Raw genomic sequence first — 20155 nt, 5'->3', positions numbered from 1 at the left:
TGAGAATTTTTTCTCCTTGATTTGATCATTAGAAACATTAAATGCTTACAAGAAAAGACAAGGTCTTTCCACAATATCACTTTATTAAGTACAGATTTATTTATCTGATTGGTGTTTTACGCGGTACTCAAGAATATTACACTTATACGATGGCGACCAGCATTACGGTGGGAGGACTTTATTACGTACAGAATAAGTACAGGATATATAATAGTATATTTAGACTTTCACAGTTGGTGACTAACACAACATAACAAAAGGATTACAAAATGTGCACAGCAATAGCTACTGTGTGATAATATGTTTTCATAAAAATTAACCACAAAAAATTAACCATAAAAAACAATTACGTGTAAATCAAAGAAAATACATAAACATTGTTCTTGGACTAAAATTTGGACAGGAAAAAAGTACCTTACATATTGGGAATTAATATATCTATAAACATGTATATATATGTATATGTATGTATAATGCATTATATGAGTATGAAAGAAGCACACGAATAAAACATCCTCATTTCAATAAAAGTGTAGAATTCTGTAAACTCACATATGAATTATAGCAATGTGTAACATTCACAGGCTATATAGATACAACATCTATTGGAAAACATGAATAATTTTGCCAGAAATAATTTGACATAACAAAGGAAAATATGATCAAGTATACAATGGCACATTGTAAAAATTTTTGTCCTTGACACATGTATCATGTAATTATACATAAAGTCAAGAAAAATAATATCACATAAGGTTATAAGCACTGTTAAAATTGATTAAATCTTTTACAATCTACAGTAAATTTGAAAAAAAGTGATGCACATTGTAAATTCTTTTACCTTTATATCGAAAACCATTCCACCTTTTATGGCAGAAGACAACTTTCTCTTTTTCATAATAAGACTGGAATACCAGCTGAGGCTATATTCACAGAGCCCTCTATCTGAGGCTTAACCCACCTTAAAGATAAAATCCCACGACCTCACTGTCTGGATGGAACTGTTCACAGTGCCTTCTATTAGCATTTTATGTCACTGATGAGTAATCCCTCCCGAAACCTTTCCACATGGAACAGTTCACAGAATCTTTGATCAGCATTTTACTGCACCTTTATAATATTATCAATACTGCACCGACGCCTCAGAGTGATGTCTGGATGGAACTGTTCACAGTGCCTCCTATTAGCATTTTATGTCACTGATGAGTAATCCCTCCCGAAACCTTTCCACATGGAACAGTTCACAGAATCTTTGATCAGCATTTTACTGCACCTTTATAATATTATCAATACTGCCCCGACGCCTCAGAGTGATGTCTGAATGGAACTGTTCACAGTGCCTTCTATTAGCATTTTATGTCACTGATGAGTAATCCCTCCCGAAACCTTTCCACATGGAACAGTTCACAGAATCTTTGATCAGCATTTTACTGCACCTTTATAATATTATCAATACTACCCTGCTGCCTCAGAGTGATGTCTGGATGGAACTGTTCACAGTGCCTTCTATTAGCATTTTATGTCACTGATGAGTAATCCCTCCCGAAACCTTTCCACATGGAACTGTTCACAGAATCTTTGATCAGCATTTTACTGCACCTTTATAATATTATCAATACTGCCCCGACGCCTCAGAGTGATGTCTGGATGGAACTGTTCACAGTGCCTTCTATTATCATTTTATGTCACTGATGAGTAATCCCTCCCGAAACCTTTCCACATGGAACAGTTCACAGAATCTTTGATCAGCATTTTACTGCACCTTAATAATATTATCAATACTGCCCCGACGCCTCAGAGTGATGTCTGAATGGAACTGTTCACAGTGCCTTCTATTAGCATTTTATGTCACTGATGAGTAATCCCTCCCGAAACCTTTCCACATGGAACAGTTCACAGAATCTTTGATCAGCATTTTACTGCACCTTTATAATATTATCAATACTACCCCGACGCCTCAGAGTGATGTCTGAATGGAACTGTTCACAGTGCCCTCTATTAGCATTTTACTGTACCTTTAAAATATCGGTAATGTCCAGATGAAACAGATTTCTGTTACATGTAGATTTTAGCTCACTTTTAAAATGATTCGCCATGTCCAGATGGACAAATGCTCAGTGCCCTTCATGACTTTACCCTATGTGCCTTCTGAATAAAAAGGCTATCCCTGAGGTCCACACTGAACTTTCACGGTACACGTACTTTCTCTTAGCATTTTACCCCACCTTTTCAATAATACCCTTAGATCCATCCAAGTGAACAGCATCACCTGAAAAATACAAAACAACTCTCTGTGAATAAAGGATAAATCTTGCCAATTTCATGCTATTTGTTTGTTGAGTGCACAGTAAAAGTTCCCACTTAACTATTGCTATGGATGTATATCTTCATCACACAGGGCTATCACAACAAAGACAGAAGTGGAATCCTGCAGCTGCAGAGGGCTTCAAATAGAGCCAGCTAGGTCTTGTAAATATTAATTTATTCGTTTGATTGTAGTTCTAAGTAGGTTTGAGAATATTTCTCGTTCCTGTCTGTGAAAGCATTGTGGATGTAGGGAACTAAGCAGAGCCTGGAGGAAACCACTTTCCAGACAAACTTCCTCATATATTTATTCATTCTTTTACTTGGTTCGTGTTTTACATTGAATTCAAGAATATTTCACCTATTCCTCGGCGGCTGCATTATGGTGGGAGGTAACAAGGCAAAGATTGGGTGAAGCCTACAACCATCTGAGGTAGCTGGTAGACCTTCCCACTGACATGACTTACAACTGAAGGCAGCAGTATACATGCTCATGTAAAGCTGCGTCTCTAGTAATAAACCATCCATCACATACATATAGTTCTGTATTTATTTATCTGCTTGTTTTATGCCATACTCAAGAATTTTTCACTTTAATATATCGCCAGTTTTATGGGTGGAGGTAGCCAGAATAGCCATGCAGTATGTACATGTACCACAAACCTTTGGCAAGTTACTGACAAACTTTCCCATCATGTACACATACGCATGCCATAAAAACTGGCTGTGCAATTATACCTGTGATTTATACCTGTAATACAGTATATCTTCAGGTTGTAATATGTTCTCTAGTGCCTCCTTCCTGACGTATCATTAGGAAAATGATGATCCTGATTGATGATCAGGAAAATGATGACCCTGGCTGATCATCAAGTAAATGATGACCCTGACTGATGATCAGGAAAATGATGACCCTGACTGATTATTAGGAAAATGATGATCCTGATTGATCAGGAAAATGATGACCCTGACTGATCATCAGGAAAATGATGACCCTGACTGATCATCAGGAAAATGATGACCCTGACTGATCATCAGGAAAATGATGATTCTGGCTGATCATCAGGAAGATAATGATCTTGACTGATCATTAGGAAAGGCAAACAATAAGTCTTAACAAACAAACCTGACTTGAAGACAGCGGTTGCCCCGGGTACATTAACAATACAGGGTAGTCCATACTCTCTGGCCACCACTGCACCTGATACACACAAACAGAAGACATTTCCTCACCATACAACAAGTCAATGTAAACTAAAGATCATAAAATCACAATGTGAGATTTTCTTACGAGAGTAAAATTATGTACAAATACATGTATTCATAATAATAAGTGCAGAAAGCCAAACTGATACTAAAGTTTCATATTACATACTGCTGTTGCCCTAAAAGTTCTTTCATGACAAAAAAAGATACTCATTCTGCCTGATGCTGAGCATTGTATTGAATCTTGGAAAGGTATTTTGGAAGGTACCTGTAGGATTATATAAGTTTTAGCAACAAAAAGAGTATTTTGTTTTATCATCTGCCTCTAAAAATGCAATTTCTGGGTGAATGTTTAGGTCAATTACAGTATTTATCAAACTTTCTCGCAAATCAGCTTACAGTTTCCTCATCATCAATGATTTCCTCATACAACAATAGTTAGCTTATCATCAAATGTTTCCTCGTGCATCAATGGTTTCCTTGCCATCAACAGTTTCCCCATACATCAATGGTTTCCTCATCAACAATTTCCTCATACATTAATGGTTTCCATATCATCAACAGTTTACCCATACATCAATGGTTATCCTTGTCATCAACATTTTCCTCATACATTAATGGTTTCCTTATCATCAACAAGTTCCTCATACATCAACGGTTTCATTATCATTAACAGCCTGCTCAAACATCAATGGTTTCCTTATCATTAACAGTCCCCTAATACATCAATGCTTTCCTTATCATTAAGTCTCCTCATACATCAATGCTTTCCTTATAATCAACAATTTCCTCATAAACCAATGCTTTCCTTATTATTCACAGTCTCCTCATTCATCAATTGTTTCCTTATAATCAACAGTTTCCTTGTACATCAATAGTTTCCTTACCATTAACAGTCTCCTCAGTTTCCTCATACATTAACAGTTTCCTTATCATCCACAATTTCCTCTTACATCAATGGTTTCATTATCATTAACAGTCTGCTCATACATCAATGGTTTTCTTATCATTAACAGTCTCCTCATCCCCGTACATCTATGGTTTCCTTATCATTAACAGTCTCCTCATATATCAATGCTTTCCTTATCATTAAGTCTCCTCCTACATCAATGGTTTTATTATCATTAACTGTCTCCTCATACATCAATAGTTTCCTTATCATTAACAGTCTCCTCATACATCAATGCTTTCCTTATAATCAACAGTTTCCATGCACATCAATGGTTTCCTTATCATTAACAGCCTCTTCATACACCAATGGTTTCCTTATCATTAACAGTCTCCTCATACACCAATGGTTTCCTTATCAACAGTCTCCTCAAACATCAATGGTTTCCTTATCATTACCAGTCTCTTCATATATCAATGATTTCCTAGTCTCCTCAAACATCGATGGTTTCCTTATCATTAACAGCCTCTTCATACATCAATGACTGGTTTCCTAGTCTCCTAATACATGAATGGTTTCCTTATCATTAAGAGTCTCCCAATACCTCAATGATTTCTTTATAATCAACAGTTTCCTTATCATAAACAGTCTCCTCATACATCAATGGTTTCCTTATCATCAACAGTTTCCTCATTCATCAATTGTTTCCTTATCATTGACAGTCTCCTCATATATCAATGGTTTCCTTATCATTAACAGATTCCTCATACATCAATGGTTTCCTTATCATCAACAGTTTCCTCATTCATCAATTGTTTCCTTATCATTAACAGTCTCCTCATATATCAATGGTTTCCTTATCATTAACAGTCTCCTCATATATCAATGGTTTCCTTATAATCAACAGTTTCCTTATTCATCAATAGTTTCCTTATCATTAAGTCTCCTCATATATCAATGCTTTCATTATCATTAACAGTCTCCTCATACATCAATGCTTTCCCTATCATTAACAGTCTGCTCATACATCAATGGTTTCCTTATAATCAACAGTTTCCTCGTACATCAATGGTTTCCTTCTCATTAACAGTCTCCTCATACATCAATGGTTTCCTAGTCTCCTCATACATCAATGCTCTCCTTATAATCAACAGTTTCCTCTTACATCAATAGTTTCCTTAACATTAACAGTCTCCTCATCCATCAATGATTTCCTTATAATCAACAGTTTCCTTATCAGCAGTCTCCCCAAAGATCAATGGTTTCCTTATCATTAACAGCCTCTTCATGCATCAATGACTGGTTTCCTAGTCTCCTAATACATGAATGGTTTCCTCATAATCAACAGTTTCCTTACACATCAATAGTTTCCTTATCATTAACAGTCTCCCAATACCTCAATGATTTCTTTATAATCAACAGTTTCCTTATCACAAACAGTCTCCTCATACATCAATGGTTTCCTTATCATTAACAGTCTCCTCATACATCAATGATTTCATTATAATCAACAGTTTCCTTATCATCAACAGTCTCCTCATACATCAATGGTTTCCTTATCATCAACAGTTTCCTCATACATCAATGGTGTCCTTATCATCAATTTCCTCATACATCAGCAGTTTTCTCATACATGGGCATTAACACTTTCCTCACACATCAGTAGTCGACATCTCCACATACACCTAATGGTTTCAACACTTTCCTCATACATTATCAGATTCCACATACACTATATGTTTCCTCAAAAAGTACACCTTGATAATACTAGATCCAATTTTAGTGTTCGGAAAAAATACTGAGCTGTTTATCGTATATACCCACCATGAGAGAGAAGTCCTCCGATTTCTGTCACCAGTCCACAGATCATAGGAAAATATGGTGACCATCCAACATCAGTGTAAGGCACAATTAAAATGTTACCTGGCTGATACAACAAAATATCATCTCAATGAACTCTAGGTTCATCTCAAATATGTGAAAATATTATGACAGCCGTACACCCTTCCATGTACACGTAATCCATGTATCTCTACACAGTCACTCTTAGCTCTTTGTCGTTCCATGCTTAATAATGAGATATAAAAGAAAGATGTACCGGGTACTCATCCCATATAGAAACAATATTCAAACAATAATCCAAACAGGCAGCCCTCTAATATGTAATAGTATTAAAGATATATGACATATTTGGGGTTCTGGGCACAGTCATCATATCAATTGCTCAGGTAGTAGCAAGCCCTTCATCAATTAATTTGATGTTTTGGAATCTAGCATTTGCTGGTTTAGCTGCTGCTTTAAGTTGGGAGGTTTGTCAGGTAGCTGGTAATGTGACACTCAGTGACACTCCCTGAGTTTCGCCCAGCTTCTTCCCACATAAACCTGACTGCCAACACATATCATAAAATGAAACATTATTCACCATAAAAACACCAATTAAATGGAATAAAGACATCTTAATAGCTATACCACCATGGGTATAATGAAAACGAGAATACAAGTAGCAGAGAAACCATATATATATTTTTATTGTTCATACTTGTCTCAATCACTAAATACCTGGATTGAACTAGCATCTTCCACGTTTTTGACAACACAGGCTGTTCCAGTTATCTCCCCTTGGCTCACTGGCATGCCTGCAATCAAATCAACTATATCAACAGTATAAGAATCATATGGTATTTCCCTACCGTGTACTCAATAGTCTGACCTTGCTATGCTTTACATATAAATGTGGCCAAAAGGTTCGAGACTGCCAGCAACATACAGATGGTCATCAGTTTCTCTCGGACCCTATCTTGTTCCCTCCCACCATAATGTTGACATCCCTTCCCTTATCTGAATGTCCAACCCTGCTTCTAGTTTACACTGTACGTGGGTTTATTTACACAAACGCTCTGATGACTTCATTCAGAATAGATGTACATGTAGACAGGTACACTCTTACCTCATATAGCCCTCGAGGCTGATGGTCTGATCAACCCAGCCAACATGATTTTTATCTAGATGATCGAATCAATAACGTGCGTTAAAACTCACAGCTCAATGTGTACTGAGGTGAATTTGTGATACAAATGGATGAATGAATAAGTATGGCTTGCAGCGATATTTAAAACAACATGTGATGAATTCTCCAAATAAGTCAGTAGCCTGTTCTAAAATCGATGCTATACGAGTGCACCTATATTACAAGTGTAGATAAATGTATTTGCAACACTGGTGCAAAAATGCATTGACAGCTTTCAAAATGCTCTGATTTCAGTGCATGTTAACTGCACGTTGTATGTTTAATTATCACACTGGCAATTATGGTCATTATCTCAATCACCTTCACAATATCCTCGCAAATTTCTTTCAATACCTTGTAGATCAGCCATCTAGTACTGGGAAATGTGCATAATACTGCTGCTATTTTGGCCTGAGAGTCTCATCACGCTAACGGTCGTTATTGATCAGATGACATACACATGTAATTAACTGCACATGTAGCAAGCACCTATATCTATCAATAACACTTACCCGTCAGCTGCAGGCTTGTGGTTACCTGTTCTGTTAGCACATTGGTTGACATCTACAACACAGTGTATGCATATTAAACAGCTGTATGTGGTGCCTTGAAAAAAACAGTTAAATGAAGACATTTGTCCCATGATATATAGTAGTTAATAGAAAAATCTGGCTACATCCTTGGTGTTCTTAAAAGCATACATTTACCCTAATACGTCACACTTTTCAACCACCTCTGCAATCAATATTTTGAGAATTATGGGATGTAGAAAAATAGTTTGGACGCTTTTATCAAGCTTGTTTCTTTAATGACACAAACAAATCATTTTTAATCATTTTGATAATAATTCTATAAATAAATTTCACAGAAAAAAGTGCCTTAGTTAATAGGAGACAAAGTTTCATATCCAATGTTCTACTATTTTCTCTATCTAGACCTATGATGTTACTTTTCATCACAATATGACATCTAAAAGACATTGAGACGCCCCTTGGCTAGAAACCTGTGTTTGAGAGTTACAACTATAATACACAATAGAACTGTACAGTATAACTACAGGACATGTTTTTCCCTGGGGACATATCCCAGGTGAGCCACAAGCTTGCCAATGGGGAAGCCAGTGGAATGACCATGAAAGGTATTAAATTGGATTTACTTTCAAGTTGGGAGCTCACATTTACACATGCCATACCTACAGATTCCTGTATATACTATAAAAGCGGAAGGCCAGAAATACATGTAGTAGTGAGGTAAATGTATAGGGTACCTGTTGCTGACAAACTGCGTGTTACTGTATACTGTGTAGAGGGTATTAAAGTGTCCTTAGATATTTATAATTCTGTTTCTTGAAGTACTGCTTTCATGAGCTCTTTGTCCAATGTTTACAACAGCACCAAACCATGGCCATAATTTTGTTGAAAATGGACGAAAAGGCTAAAGCGAAAACTTTATATGTAACTTGTCTTGATTCAGAAGACAAAGTCTAGGAAAGTGTCAGAAGTCTAAAACAGGATAAACAGAATGGCCATAATGTTGTGGAAAATCGACAAAGCTCAACCTTGATCAGTCATGGCCCACTAATGACAAATAGAGTTAGTCACTGATGGAACAATGTACGCCTGCAGCACACTTACTGGATGAGCATGTCCCTGTGAGTACTTAGGAAAAGCCAGATCCATCTGTTTGGAGAACACCTGTCTCCTCCGAATTGCCCTGCACAGATGAAACAAAAGGTTCTAGGAAAGTTTTCACCTGAAATTCAACTGAGATGACATCATGTAGTTGACAAAATCTTTCTGCTGGCCATGTCAGACATGGTTTAGTGTCCTGCAAGAGAAATGAGCTAATGCAATTCAAGGCACATCTAATGTAATTGAAGGTACATCTAATGCAATTAAAGATACATCTAATGCAATTGAAGGTATCACACCTGAAAAGTAAAAGAAAACTGCACCAGAAAAACTGCCAAAAACAGTTTGGAACTTTCAGAATTCTAAAGAGGACAAAATAAAAGTTGATAAAAATTTTATGATGAATTGATGATCAGTGCATCAAAGTCCCATAATGCAAATTATGCGCACTGCTTACTTCTTGATGAGTCTTGGAGAACGAGACAGGAGAAGTTTGCCAATCTCATAGTGAGTCAGGAAAAACAGGAGCTCTTCATCTGGGAGTCTCCCCTAAATAAACACCAGATATAAAATTACATATGTCCAGTCTATCTGCAAAACAATTACAGGTATCAAGTTCAGCTTGGGTGATTGCTTTAATACTCTTTTTCTTCAATCTAGCCAATTCTCTTTTGTGACTGCATGACTCGCATATAGCCATCATCTCAATCAGAATTCCCACGGCAAAGCCCACACCCATTAAACAACACAGCTAGGTTTTCCATGATAAAGATTACATCTACACATATATATGTATACTTCTTGATACATTCATTGAATATCCAGGAAATGAGTACGATATATATTTACCTTTCTATTGGACAAAGACATTCATATCTTTGACAAGAAAGTCAATAAGAAGAACAGTTAGTAAAAGTTCAGCCAAATGTATTGTTCCTCTAGAAGAACGCAAAATCATCAGCCATGCTGGATGAATATTAACATACGACTGCTATTAAAGCATGGTTCCAACATGGCTACCAAGATAAGCTCATGTAAACTCTCTGTGTGTACTTTAGCTCACCTCTCTGAACATACTCTCAGCCAGGGTCCAGTAGGATTCCTTCATCACATCACTCATCTTGATAGACAAGGACTAAAAACAATGTTGCATACAGACACTGTTATCTCATTTCGCTCAACAGCAGTGCATTGAGGGTATGAGGACAGGTTAGAGGAGGTAAACAAGGTAAACATTTATGACTAATGATGATGCAACTTTCTCATGTCTACATAATGAAAGCCAATTTATACACTATTTCTTATAGCCAAAAAGTGAAAGTTATACTTCATCATGTCATTTTACAACATGATACAGACATGGACATAAGGTTCCTAACATAAATTTCCTAGCTATTAAATGTAACCAGTAGAATTAATATATCATTAAATTTAAACTACCCTATTGAAATGACCGTAAATTTCGTCCATGACTGATTTGCCCACACTTCCTGATTATGACAGTTGCATTGAACTTAGAGAGGTGTTTTGAGGTTTGCTAGGGACATGGGATGATATTGGAAAATTGCAAGTTTCAGTCCCAAAAATAATATTTTATTTGTCTCTAAAAATGCACATCTGTGGGCGAAATTTTAGCTCATTTATGGTAATTCAGCTTCTCAATAAAATTTACCCCAACATAAATACGCTGAAAAATAGATTTCTACAAATGTGCACTGCATGAGTATTCCTTGATCGAAATGAACTATTAAAAGCCCTAGACCTATAAATAAATAATAAATAAATAGATTAATTAATTAATGATGACTGATTAGTACCTTAGCCCACTCCCTGTATCCAACAGCTGACCTGGCCTTGGGCAAAAGAAACCTCAACAACTGTCTGCAACAGAAAAGATAACAGTGTACCTTGTACATGTAAGCAACAGTTAACTGTATTCTTAGATAACTATGTCACTTACACAACTTGTCTTAAATGTATGTTTCGTTTTGTTTGTCTTTTTGCTTCTTTCCTTGTGTGCATCCTTATGTATTTTAGAATGGTGATTCTGGTTGGTGCTTACAGGTTGGAGCTCTTTAGACAAAAAACAGGATTGTAGTAAATGTGGCTTCCTATCTAGTAATTGTTTGTTTGGGGTTTGATTTATCATCAAAAACGCCATCATCAGCACTCCAAACCCAATGCCAAGAAGTGAATGGTGCTGCCTTAATGGAATGGCACACCAAATTAAGACAGCAGACACAATGACAAACTCATCTCTCATGTAATTTGTCTGCACAATGTGACTAATATAACTCATAATATAAAGAAATGCATGATCAACCAACCAACGGTGAGGAGGAACAATGGAGTACGTAATTTTGTTATTGACCAATTCGTACATTTGTTTACTGTTTCATATCACTATTAACATTGCTACAGGTCATTCCATGAACATATCTCCTTAATGCTGACCTATTTCTGTGTGTTCTACCCCTCCAGAACACCGTGTCATGCACACCAGAAATGACACTCCATCCGGTCACATCATCTTGACTGACCAGAATAGTTTCATCATGAACACCCAGCCAGGAACAACAACGATGACCAGTTTCATAAAGTCTTCAGCATGACCAAACTCTGGACTAAACCCACTGGCCATGAAACCACAGCCTTTTCGACAGAAATCGTCACAGCCATACGCCATTTTGCTGAGTGTTAGTACATGTACATAACACTTCTTGACACAGCTGTCACGTTTGCAATGATTAGATAGGAGCAGACAACTCTTACTTGCCAAACCAGGTAAGAGGTGTGGATATGGTGGCTATGGCCTGCTCCACACTGGTTCCTTCCGCTGCGGACTTCAGGGCAGAACTGGAATTCAGCATCGACTGTAATAAACAGGTACATACACATGACTGATAATTACTGAATACCAACTGATTTCAGCAGGAACTGTGTAACACACGGGTACATGACTGATAATTACTGAATACCAACTGATTTCAGCAGGAACTATGTAACACACAGGTACATGACTGATAATTACTGAATACCAACTGATTTCAGCAGGAACTGTGTACCACACAAATACATGACTGATAATTACTGAATACCAACTGATTTCAGCAGGAACTGTGTAACACACAGGTACATGACTGATAATTACTGAATACCAACTGATTTCAGCAGGAACTGTGTAACACACAGGTACATGACTGCTAATTACTGAATACCAACTGATTTCAGCAGAAACTGTGTAACATACAGGTTCATGACTGATAATTACTGAATACTAACTGATTTCAGCAGGAACTGTGTAACACACAGGTACACGACTGATAATTACTGAATACCAACTGATTTCAGCAGAAACTGTGTAACATACAGGTTCATGACTGATAATTACTGAATACCAACTGATTTCAGCAGGAACTGTGTACCACACAGATACATGACTGATAATTACTGAATACCAACTGATTTCAGCAGGAACTGTGTACCACACAAATACATGACTGATAATTACTGAATACCAACTGATTTCAGCAGGAACTATGTACCACCCAGGTACATGACTGATAATTACTGAATACCAATTAAGCGACTTCAGCAGGAACTGTGTACCACCCAGGTACATGACTGATAATTATTGAATACCAATTAAGCGAATTACAGGCAGGAACTGTAACAAAAGCACATGACATTACTACAATAATTTATGAACACCAGGTTATCACCTGTAATCAGGTATATGACTGATAATTACTGAATACCAATTAACTTCAGAATGAACTGTAACAAGGGTGCATGATATTACTGACTAGAATTCAGATGTCTGAAATACCCATCTTCCATGCAAAAATAAAACAAGGGAAACTAAGAAAATCTTAAATGACAGGATACCCTTTGGCTTAGTTTGGTTTCATGTAGACTGTTTCATGGGCCATTCATGATGTGCACTGAATGCACTGTTGTTACATGTATGTCAAGGTTGAATGAAAAAGAGACTTATAGTTTACACACATCCATTATCATTGCATGAATTTGTAGTTAAAATATGTCAGAATTTTGTCTGTTTTGGACAGATTGAAAAATATTTTCAAAAATGGGTAACAAAATGCTATGACTTCACTTCCTGCAAGTACAGCTCCAAAAAAAGGATGGTCATGGTAGATGTTCTTGAAAAAAGTGCAAGCTGCATGTGGTGGTATGGTATGGTACCATGCTGAAGTTAGGGGATATATATTTTACAGGTTGAAGGTGACAAATTTACTGCATAAATAATAAGGAAAACTTTGCACTCGTGTAACCTTCAGTCATCACACTGAGAATCCATCACAGCATAATACAGGATTTAATCAATCCATTTGATCAGAAAATGACCTCGTACCTGTAATATCTTGACTAATTTCTCAGGTTGTCTCCTCCAGGATTTTTCCAGCATTTCAGCCTGGGAAAAAAATTAGCAGTCATGCAAAGTTCTACTAATGTTATGTACATTTGACATTCATACATTTGACAAATTATTAAAATTATTCCTCAGCATCATTACATAACTAATTATGAAAAACACTTTGACAAGAGCAGCATGTAACATTGCAAATAAGCTTCATAATATGGAAAGTTGTAAGAATCAGGTCATCAATCTTGTAGCATTATTTTATGACTGCAATGTAAACCCTTCAACATAAACATAAATACAGCTCATGCCGGCTTCCTCTCCGGCCGTACGTGGACAGGTCTGGCAGCAACCTGAGGATGGTCATGGGTTTCCTCTGGATCGTCCCTAGTTTCCTCCCATCATAATGCTGGCCCCCAATATATAAATGAAATATACTTGAGTAAAGCGTAAAACACCAATGAAATAAATAAAATAAATAACCACATATAAATAAATAAAACACCGTGACAATTATTGTGCCTGTCCGACCTCTCTAATACACCGATGTCCATGCTCCTGTAGAAAGCTTGCAAACTTCCTTCCTGCCTCTCCACTAGCTGACGACTGGAGCCAAGCAGTTGCATCCTGAGGGGGCATAAAACCATATTCTGTTGTCATAGTTTAGAGTTTTTGGCCATGTTTGTCATACAAACTAGTCTATGTACATGTATGAAAAGGTTAAAACACAGACACAAATAGTACAACCTTAGTTTGAAAGAGGGGTGTAACCAGCCAAACGGGCACAATCATTTTTTATGGCATGCTTGGAGCCCTAATTCCTCAATCTCTTCACATAAGAAAGAGCAACTTTGAGTGCAATTTGTGCACTTTTTAAATTTAATTTTGGAGAAAAAGCTACAGGTATAAGTATAATTTTAGCAGTCTACACAGACTAATGCTCTAAATAAACACCTTGCAGACACGTGAAAAGGTGGAATAATTACAGTAGCTGCAGTGTATAACTCAAGTTTTACTCTGGAATTCTTACGAAAACATGCCATATTTAAGAAGACGCAAACATGATTTTCACACTCAAACTGCTAAAAGGCGAAACAGCGTTAGCATGATGTCAGCAGAAATACATGTAGGTGCGTTTTCAAGTTACATAAATATAACTCATCATTTATACATAGAACTTGCTTCTGATTGGTTAAAATTTGTAACATGGCAGCACTTACTTTGAACAGTAATCTTAGTTATACAACATCATAAAAATAAAAAGGCATGCTTTATAAACTTTATGTGGGATACATATCCACATATCCATTATCAATGCATATACACATCTGGTCAAGTGTTGGCTTTTCTTTTGAGCTGTAATTTAGTATGTAGCAGTCACGGTATAAACATACAAAACTAATCTGGCAGCAAACATATTGCCTATCATGTAAAAAGGCTTCATAAATACACGATGTTAAGTCTAACAACACTTAAAAGCTCAAGTACAGTGCAATACTACCTCAGTTGTCATGGAAACAAACAATTCCTTTGATCCCTCATTTTCAATATTCCCAGCCAAGATCTGAAATAAAACATATACAATACAGCCTGGGTGTCAAAAACAGCAGGGTTGACAGTTCATATTGAAAACTTTGTTAACTCATAGCCTTTCGGTCAGGAAACATCTGTCTATATGCTGTAGCTATATCTATGGTAGAATAGTAAACTGTTCAGGAGATAAATGAAATAATGCACACTTCTGATAACTCTCAACATGACCAGTGACTGTCTACTTGTCAATAAAGGTAAAGGTGATGTAATTTTTGAAAACTACTGACCAGCGAAAAGAAATAACCAACCTGTAGTAAGTGAGGAACATTGACAGAGATGACATCAGTGCAGTTAGATAACAGGTTTGCCATGTCAGAGAAGTGCTCACTCTTCACATCTGTACCATGAAAACAGATGCTCAGTCAGTATATGCAATGCTGTTAATTTCTTAGTTTATTATTGTACACCGAATTTCAGCTAAAATGTAATTAATCATATTTAATTGGATCGTTTCACACATTATAGGTTAATATAATTGTTTCTAGGAAAACAAATGTAAAGGTAAAGGTATCATTCTGATATACATGTACATGTAATGCCTCTAGGAAAAACAGGATGCTCCATGACAGAAAAAACATGAAGAGATAGCACCAGGACAGACCAGACAAAACATGAACGCTGCAGGTGCTGGTATCATTTCCTATCTACAAGTACCGGTTCTGCCTCCAGTCAAAACAGAGAGCACCAGGACAGGCCAGGTAAGCCATGAATCTTGGTGCTATTAATACCCAAGTACCTGTTCTCCCTCCAGTCAAAACAGACAGCACCATCAAAGACCAGACAAAACATGAACCCTGGGGGTGCTGCTAGCATTACCTATCTACAAGTACCGGTTCTGCCTCCAGTCAAAACAGAGAGCATCAGGACAGACCAGACAAGACATGAACCCTGCAGGTGCTGCTAGCATTACCTATCTACAAGTACCTATCCTGTCTCCAGTCAGAACAGACAGCATCAGGACAGACCAGACAAAACATGAACCCTGCAGGTGCTGCTAGCATTACCTATCTACAAGTACCTGTCCTGTCTCCAGTCAGAACAGAGAGCATCAGGACAGACCAGACAAAACATGAACCCTGCAGGTGCTGCTATCATTACCTGTCTACAAGTACCTGTCCTGTCTCCAGTCAGAACAGAGAGCATCAGGACAGACCAGACAAGACATGAACCCTGCAGGTGCTGCTAGCATTACCTATCTACAAGTACCTGTCCTGTCTCCAGTCAAAACAGAGAGCATCAGGACAGACCAGACAAAACATGAACCCTGCAGGTGCTGTTATCATTACCTATCTACAAGTACCTGTCCTGTCTCCAGTCAAAACAGAGAGCATCAGGATGGACCAGATAAACCATAAACCCTGCAGGTGCTGCTATCATTACCTGTCTACAAGTACCTGTCCTGTCTCCAGTCAGAACAGACAGCATCAGGACAGACCAGACAAGATATGAACCCTGCAGGTGCTGCTATCATTACCTGTCTACAAGTACCTGTCCGGTCTCCAGTCAGAACAGAGAGCATCAGGACAGACCAGACAAGACATGAACCCTGCAGGTGCTGCTAGCATAACCTGTCTACAAGTACCTGTCCTGTCTCCAGTCAAAACAGAGAGCATCAGGACAGACCAGACAAGACATGAACCCTGCAGGTGCTTCTATCATTACCTGTTTACAAGTACCTGTCCTGTCTCCAGTCAAAACAGAGAGCACCATAAAAGACCAGACAAACCATGAACCCTGCAGATGCTGCTATCATTACCTGTCTACAGGTACCTGTCCTGTCTCCAGTCAGAATAGAGAGCACCAGGATGGACCAGATAAACCATGAACCCTGCAGATGCTGGTATCATTACCTATCTACAAGCACCTGTCCTGTCTCCAGTCAGAATAGAGAGCATCAGGACAGACCAGACAAAACATGAACCCTGCAGGTGCTGCTATCATTACCTATCTACAAGCACCTGTCCTGTCTCCAGTCAGAACAGAGAGCATCAGGACAGACCAGACAAAACATGAACCCTGCAGGTGCTGCTATCATTACCTGTCTATAAGTACCTGTTTCCAGTCAGAATAGACAGCATCAGGACAGACCAGACAAGACATGAACCCTGCAGGTGCAGGTATCATTACCTATCTACAAGTACCTGTTCTGCCTCCAGTCAAAACAGAAAGTACAATGACAGACCAGCTTCCAGATTTACTGCTCACTATCATTGTCTCCTTCCACACCTAAAAATGTCACATCACATATATTAGTAAACACAACTCTTAAACATTATTTCACTATTACCATGGTTGGATTTTAAACAGTCAAAAAAGTATCTACATACAACAGGAAGTATATCTTCTACATTAAATATGTAGACATGTACCAGTTTGAACGTTTATTTATTTAATTTCTCACATTTAGTGAAATCTGAGTAAGTTCATAAATCTACACTTACTGCATTTTAATATAAAGTTGAAGAATTCTTAAGTGTTCTGAAGTGGAGATAAAAAAAAGATGGGTTTTTAGATAATGCTGCTACAGTGTACACAAATCTGCCCTTTTGAACCATAATGATTAGAAGACAGATATGGAGAAGAATTCCCTACAAAGAAGAAGAAGAAATGCCTACCGTCTCATAATCCTTCAGCTGCCGACAGATCCCCTCATACAGGGACAGCGCATCTCCTGATCGTGTCGGGATGTAAGAAGACAATCTCTTGTCCCACATCTCACACTCACTACAGGCCCTTCTCTGACACTGACACAATCAAAGAACAAGGTCATCTATTCACCTAATCAGGGTTTAACGCCAAACTCAAGAATTTTGCAACTGTCGCCAGATATACCCTAATTCCTCGACCTTTTTGCACATGAAAGAGCAAGCTTCAGTCCAATTTATGCACATTTTTAATCTGATTTTGAAGATAAAACTACATATATTGGGTTCCCCAGATTCAAGGCTTCACAACATGTATAATTCTATCAGTCTATACTAAATAATGTTAGAATAAGGTTGAATAAACACCTTCCAAAAATGCGAAAAGATTTACAGTAAAATCACAGACCTTACATGAAATCACCAATTAGATTTAAGTTATATACAAGGATTATGCTTCTGACATCATTCCATCAGAAATTGTTCTACTTCATGACAAACCTGCCACGTGCACCATCATCTCAGAAACATATCATCATCACATCAAGTAAACTGTACAGAAATTACCAAAGGCTTTGTTTTCATGTGACACATTTTTAAAGTTATACCCATTAAATCATACACCGTAAATCTATTTTAACCATAGTGTGAGTGATATTCAAACTATGTTCTTTCATAAAATTTTATAAATGCAGCACAGCTTTTGAAGGCTAAGTCCGTGTAGTAGTTTAGTTGGTTGAACACTGTATACACAAAGCACACGCCACTTACCAGAAAAAATGACAGGGAATTCCACAGCCGTGAGAATATCCCCTGGGGCTGGATGTACTGTAGCATCGAGGCCACTGTCAACTCCTCCAGTGGTTCCCCCAGCAATGATATGTTGGCAAAAGATTTGTTACCATGGGCTGCATTCATATACATGTTGCTGATGTGCTGATCAAAACAAACATATAAAACCGTGTTTGGTTTAACTGACAAGCTTGTAGTCTACTAATGAACAACTTCATTATCTTCTTTTGCATCTGTATAGCAGCTCAAAACAAGAATAATACATATTCTCTATTGGGACCCAAAAATGGCTCAATGGCTTACGTGCACGCAGAAAATACATATATTTATCACATTCAGAGAAAATTCTGATTGGTTTATATCTACATTGAGTGTTTGACAAAAAGGCAAGGAATAGAGCCTGATTGGTCAATCCACAGTGGATAAGTGGCCTCAGGCATTGGGTACTTTCTCTGTATGCACCTATGAAATCCCATGAAAATACTGGGGCCACTATCACAAAACTTCTGAAGTTATATTTCTCCTAACTTTTTACTAAAGACAAATTATCACGCCTTATACCCCTACAATGCGGTATATAACTTATAGAATACTCACATGAAGGTTAATAAACAGGTGATTACATGAGGCAGGCAAACACTTCTCTGCAAAATAGCTGAGGCTGGCCATCCCACAATCTGCCATGAAACCCTGAAGACAACCAACAAGTCAACATGGTTATCAGCTATAAAATTCTAATAAACACTGTACAGTGAATATAGTTATCACCCAACCCACAATTTGCCATGAAACTCTGAAAGACATTGTGCAGTAAATATATAGGTATCACCCAACCCACAATCTGCCATGAAACTCTGAAAGACATTGTGCAGTCAATATAGAGTTATCACCCAACCCAAAATTTGCCATGAAACTCTGAAAGACATTGTGCAGTCAATATATAGGTATCACCCAACCCACAATCTGCCATGAAACTCTGAAAGACATTGTGCAGTCAATATATAGGTATCACCCAACCCACAATTTGCCATGAAACTCTGAAAGACATTGTGCAGTCAATATAGAGTTATCACCCAACCCACAATCTGCCATGAAACTCTGAAAGACATTGTGCAGTCAATATGGTTATCACCCAACCCACAATCTGTCCTGAAACTCTGAAACACCTGTAGTCAATATAGGTATCACCCAACTCACAATTTGCCATGAAACTCTGAAAGACATTGTGCAGTCAATATATAGGTATCACCCAACCCACAATTTGCCATGAAACTCTGAAAGACATTGTGCAGTCAATATAGAGTTATCACCCAACCCACAATTTGCCATGAAACTCTGAAAGACATTGTGCAGTCAATATAGCTATCACCCAACCCACAATTTGCCATGAAACTCTGAAACACCTGTAGTCAATATAGGTATCACCCAACCCACAATTTGCCATGAAACTCTGAAAGACATTGTGCAGTCAATATATAAGTATCACCCAACCCACAATTTGCCATGAAACTCTGAAAGACATTGTGCAGTCAATATAGAGTTATCACCCAACCCACAATCTGTCATGAAACTCGGAAAGACATTGTGCAGTCAATATAGAGTTATCACCCAACCCACAATCTGCCATGAAACTCTGAAAGACATTGTGCAGTCAATATAGAGCTATCACTCAACCCAAAATTTGACATGAAACTCTGAAAGACATTG

The 20155-nt window shown here is 37.6% G+C and overlaps 1 protein-coding gene across 1 annotated transcript in view; it reads right to left on the bottom strand.

Moving 5' to 3' along the window:
* Window positions 1-330: 330 nt before the first annotated feature.
* LOC135474843 (rifampicin phosphotransferase-like) overlaps window positions 331-20155 on the bottom strand; it is a 41871-nt gene continuing 22046 nt past the window's right edge. The window contains exons 23-40 of the mRNA XM_064754458.1: window positions 19046-19138; window positions 18428-18592; window positions 17630-17758; window positions 17156-17240; window positions 15263-15351; window positions 14923-14985; window positions 13953-14048; window positions 13413-13472; window positions 11810-11910; window positions 10855-10918; window positions 10101-10172; window positions 9495-9586; window positions 9041-9119; window positions 7919-7970; window positions 6959-7035; window positions 6224-6326; window positions 3431-3505; window positions 331-2269 (exon numbers count right to left, since the gene is read on the bottom strand). Of these exons, the coding sequence (XP_064610528.1) occupies window positions 2217-2269; window positions 3431-3505; window positions 6224-6326; window positions 6959-7035; window positions 7919-7970; window positions 9041-9119; window positions 9495-9586; window positions 10101-10172; window positions 10855-10918; window positions 11810-11910; window positions 13413-13472; window positions 13953-14048; window positions 14923-14985; window positions 15263-15351; window positions 17156-17240; window positions 17630-17758; window positions 18428-18592; window positions 19046-19138 (1548 nt within the window). The 3' untranslated portion in view covers window positions 331-2216. The remainder of the gene's footprint in view (window positions 2270-3430; window positions 3506-6223; window positions 6327-6958; window positions 7036-7918; window positions 7971-9040; window positions 9120-9494; window positions 9587-10100; window positions 10173-10854; window positions 10919-11809; window positions 11911-13412; window positions 13473-13952; window positions 14049-14922; window positions 14986-15262; window positions 15352-17155; window positions 17241-17629; window positions 17759-18427; window positions 18593-19045; window positions 19139-20155) is intronic.

This window comes from Liolophura sinensis, chromosome 9 (assembly GCF_032854445.1).
Source record: "Liolophura sinensis isolate JHLJ2023 chromosome 9, CUHK_Ljap_v2, whole genome shotgun sequence".
In the NCBI taxonomy this organism is placed as follows: Eukaryota; Metazoa; Mollusca; class Polyplacophora; order Chitonida; family Chitonidae; genus Liolophura; species Liolophura sinensis.
Note: the sequence above shows the minus strand (reverse complement) of the source record. Positions and strands in the feature narration are given on the sequence as shown.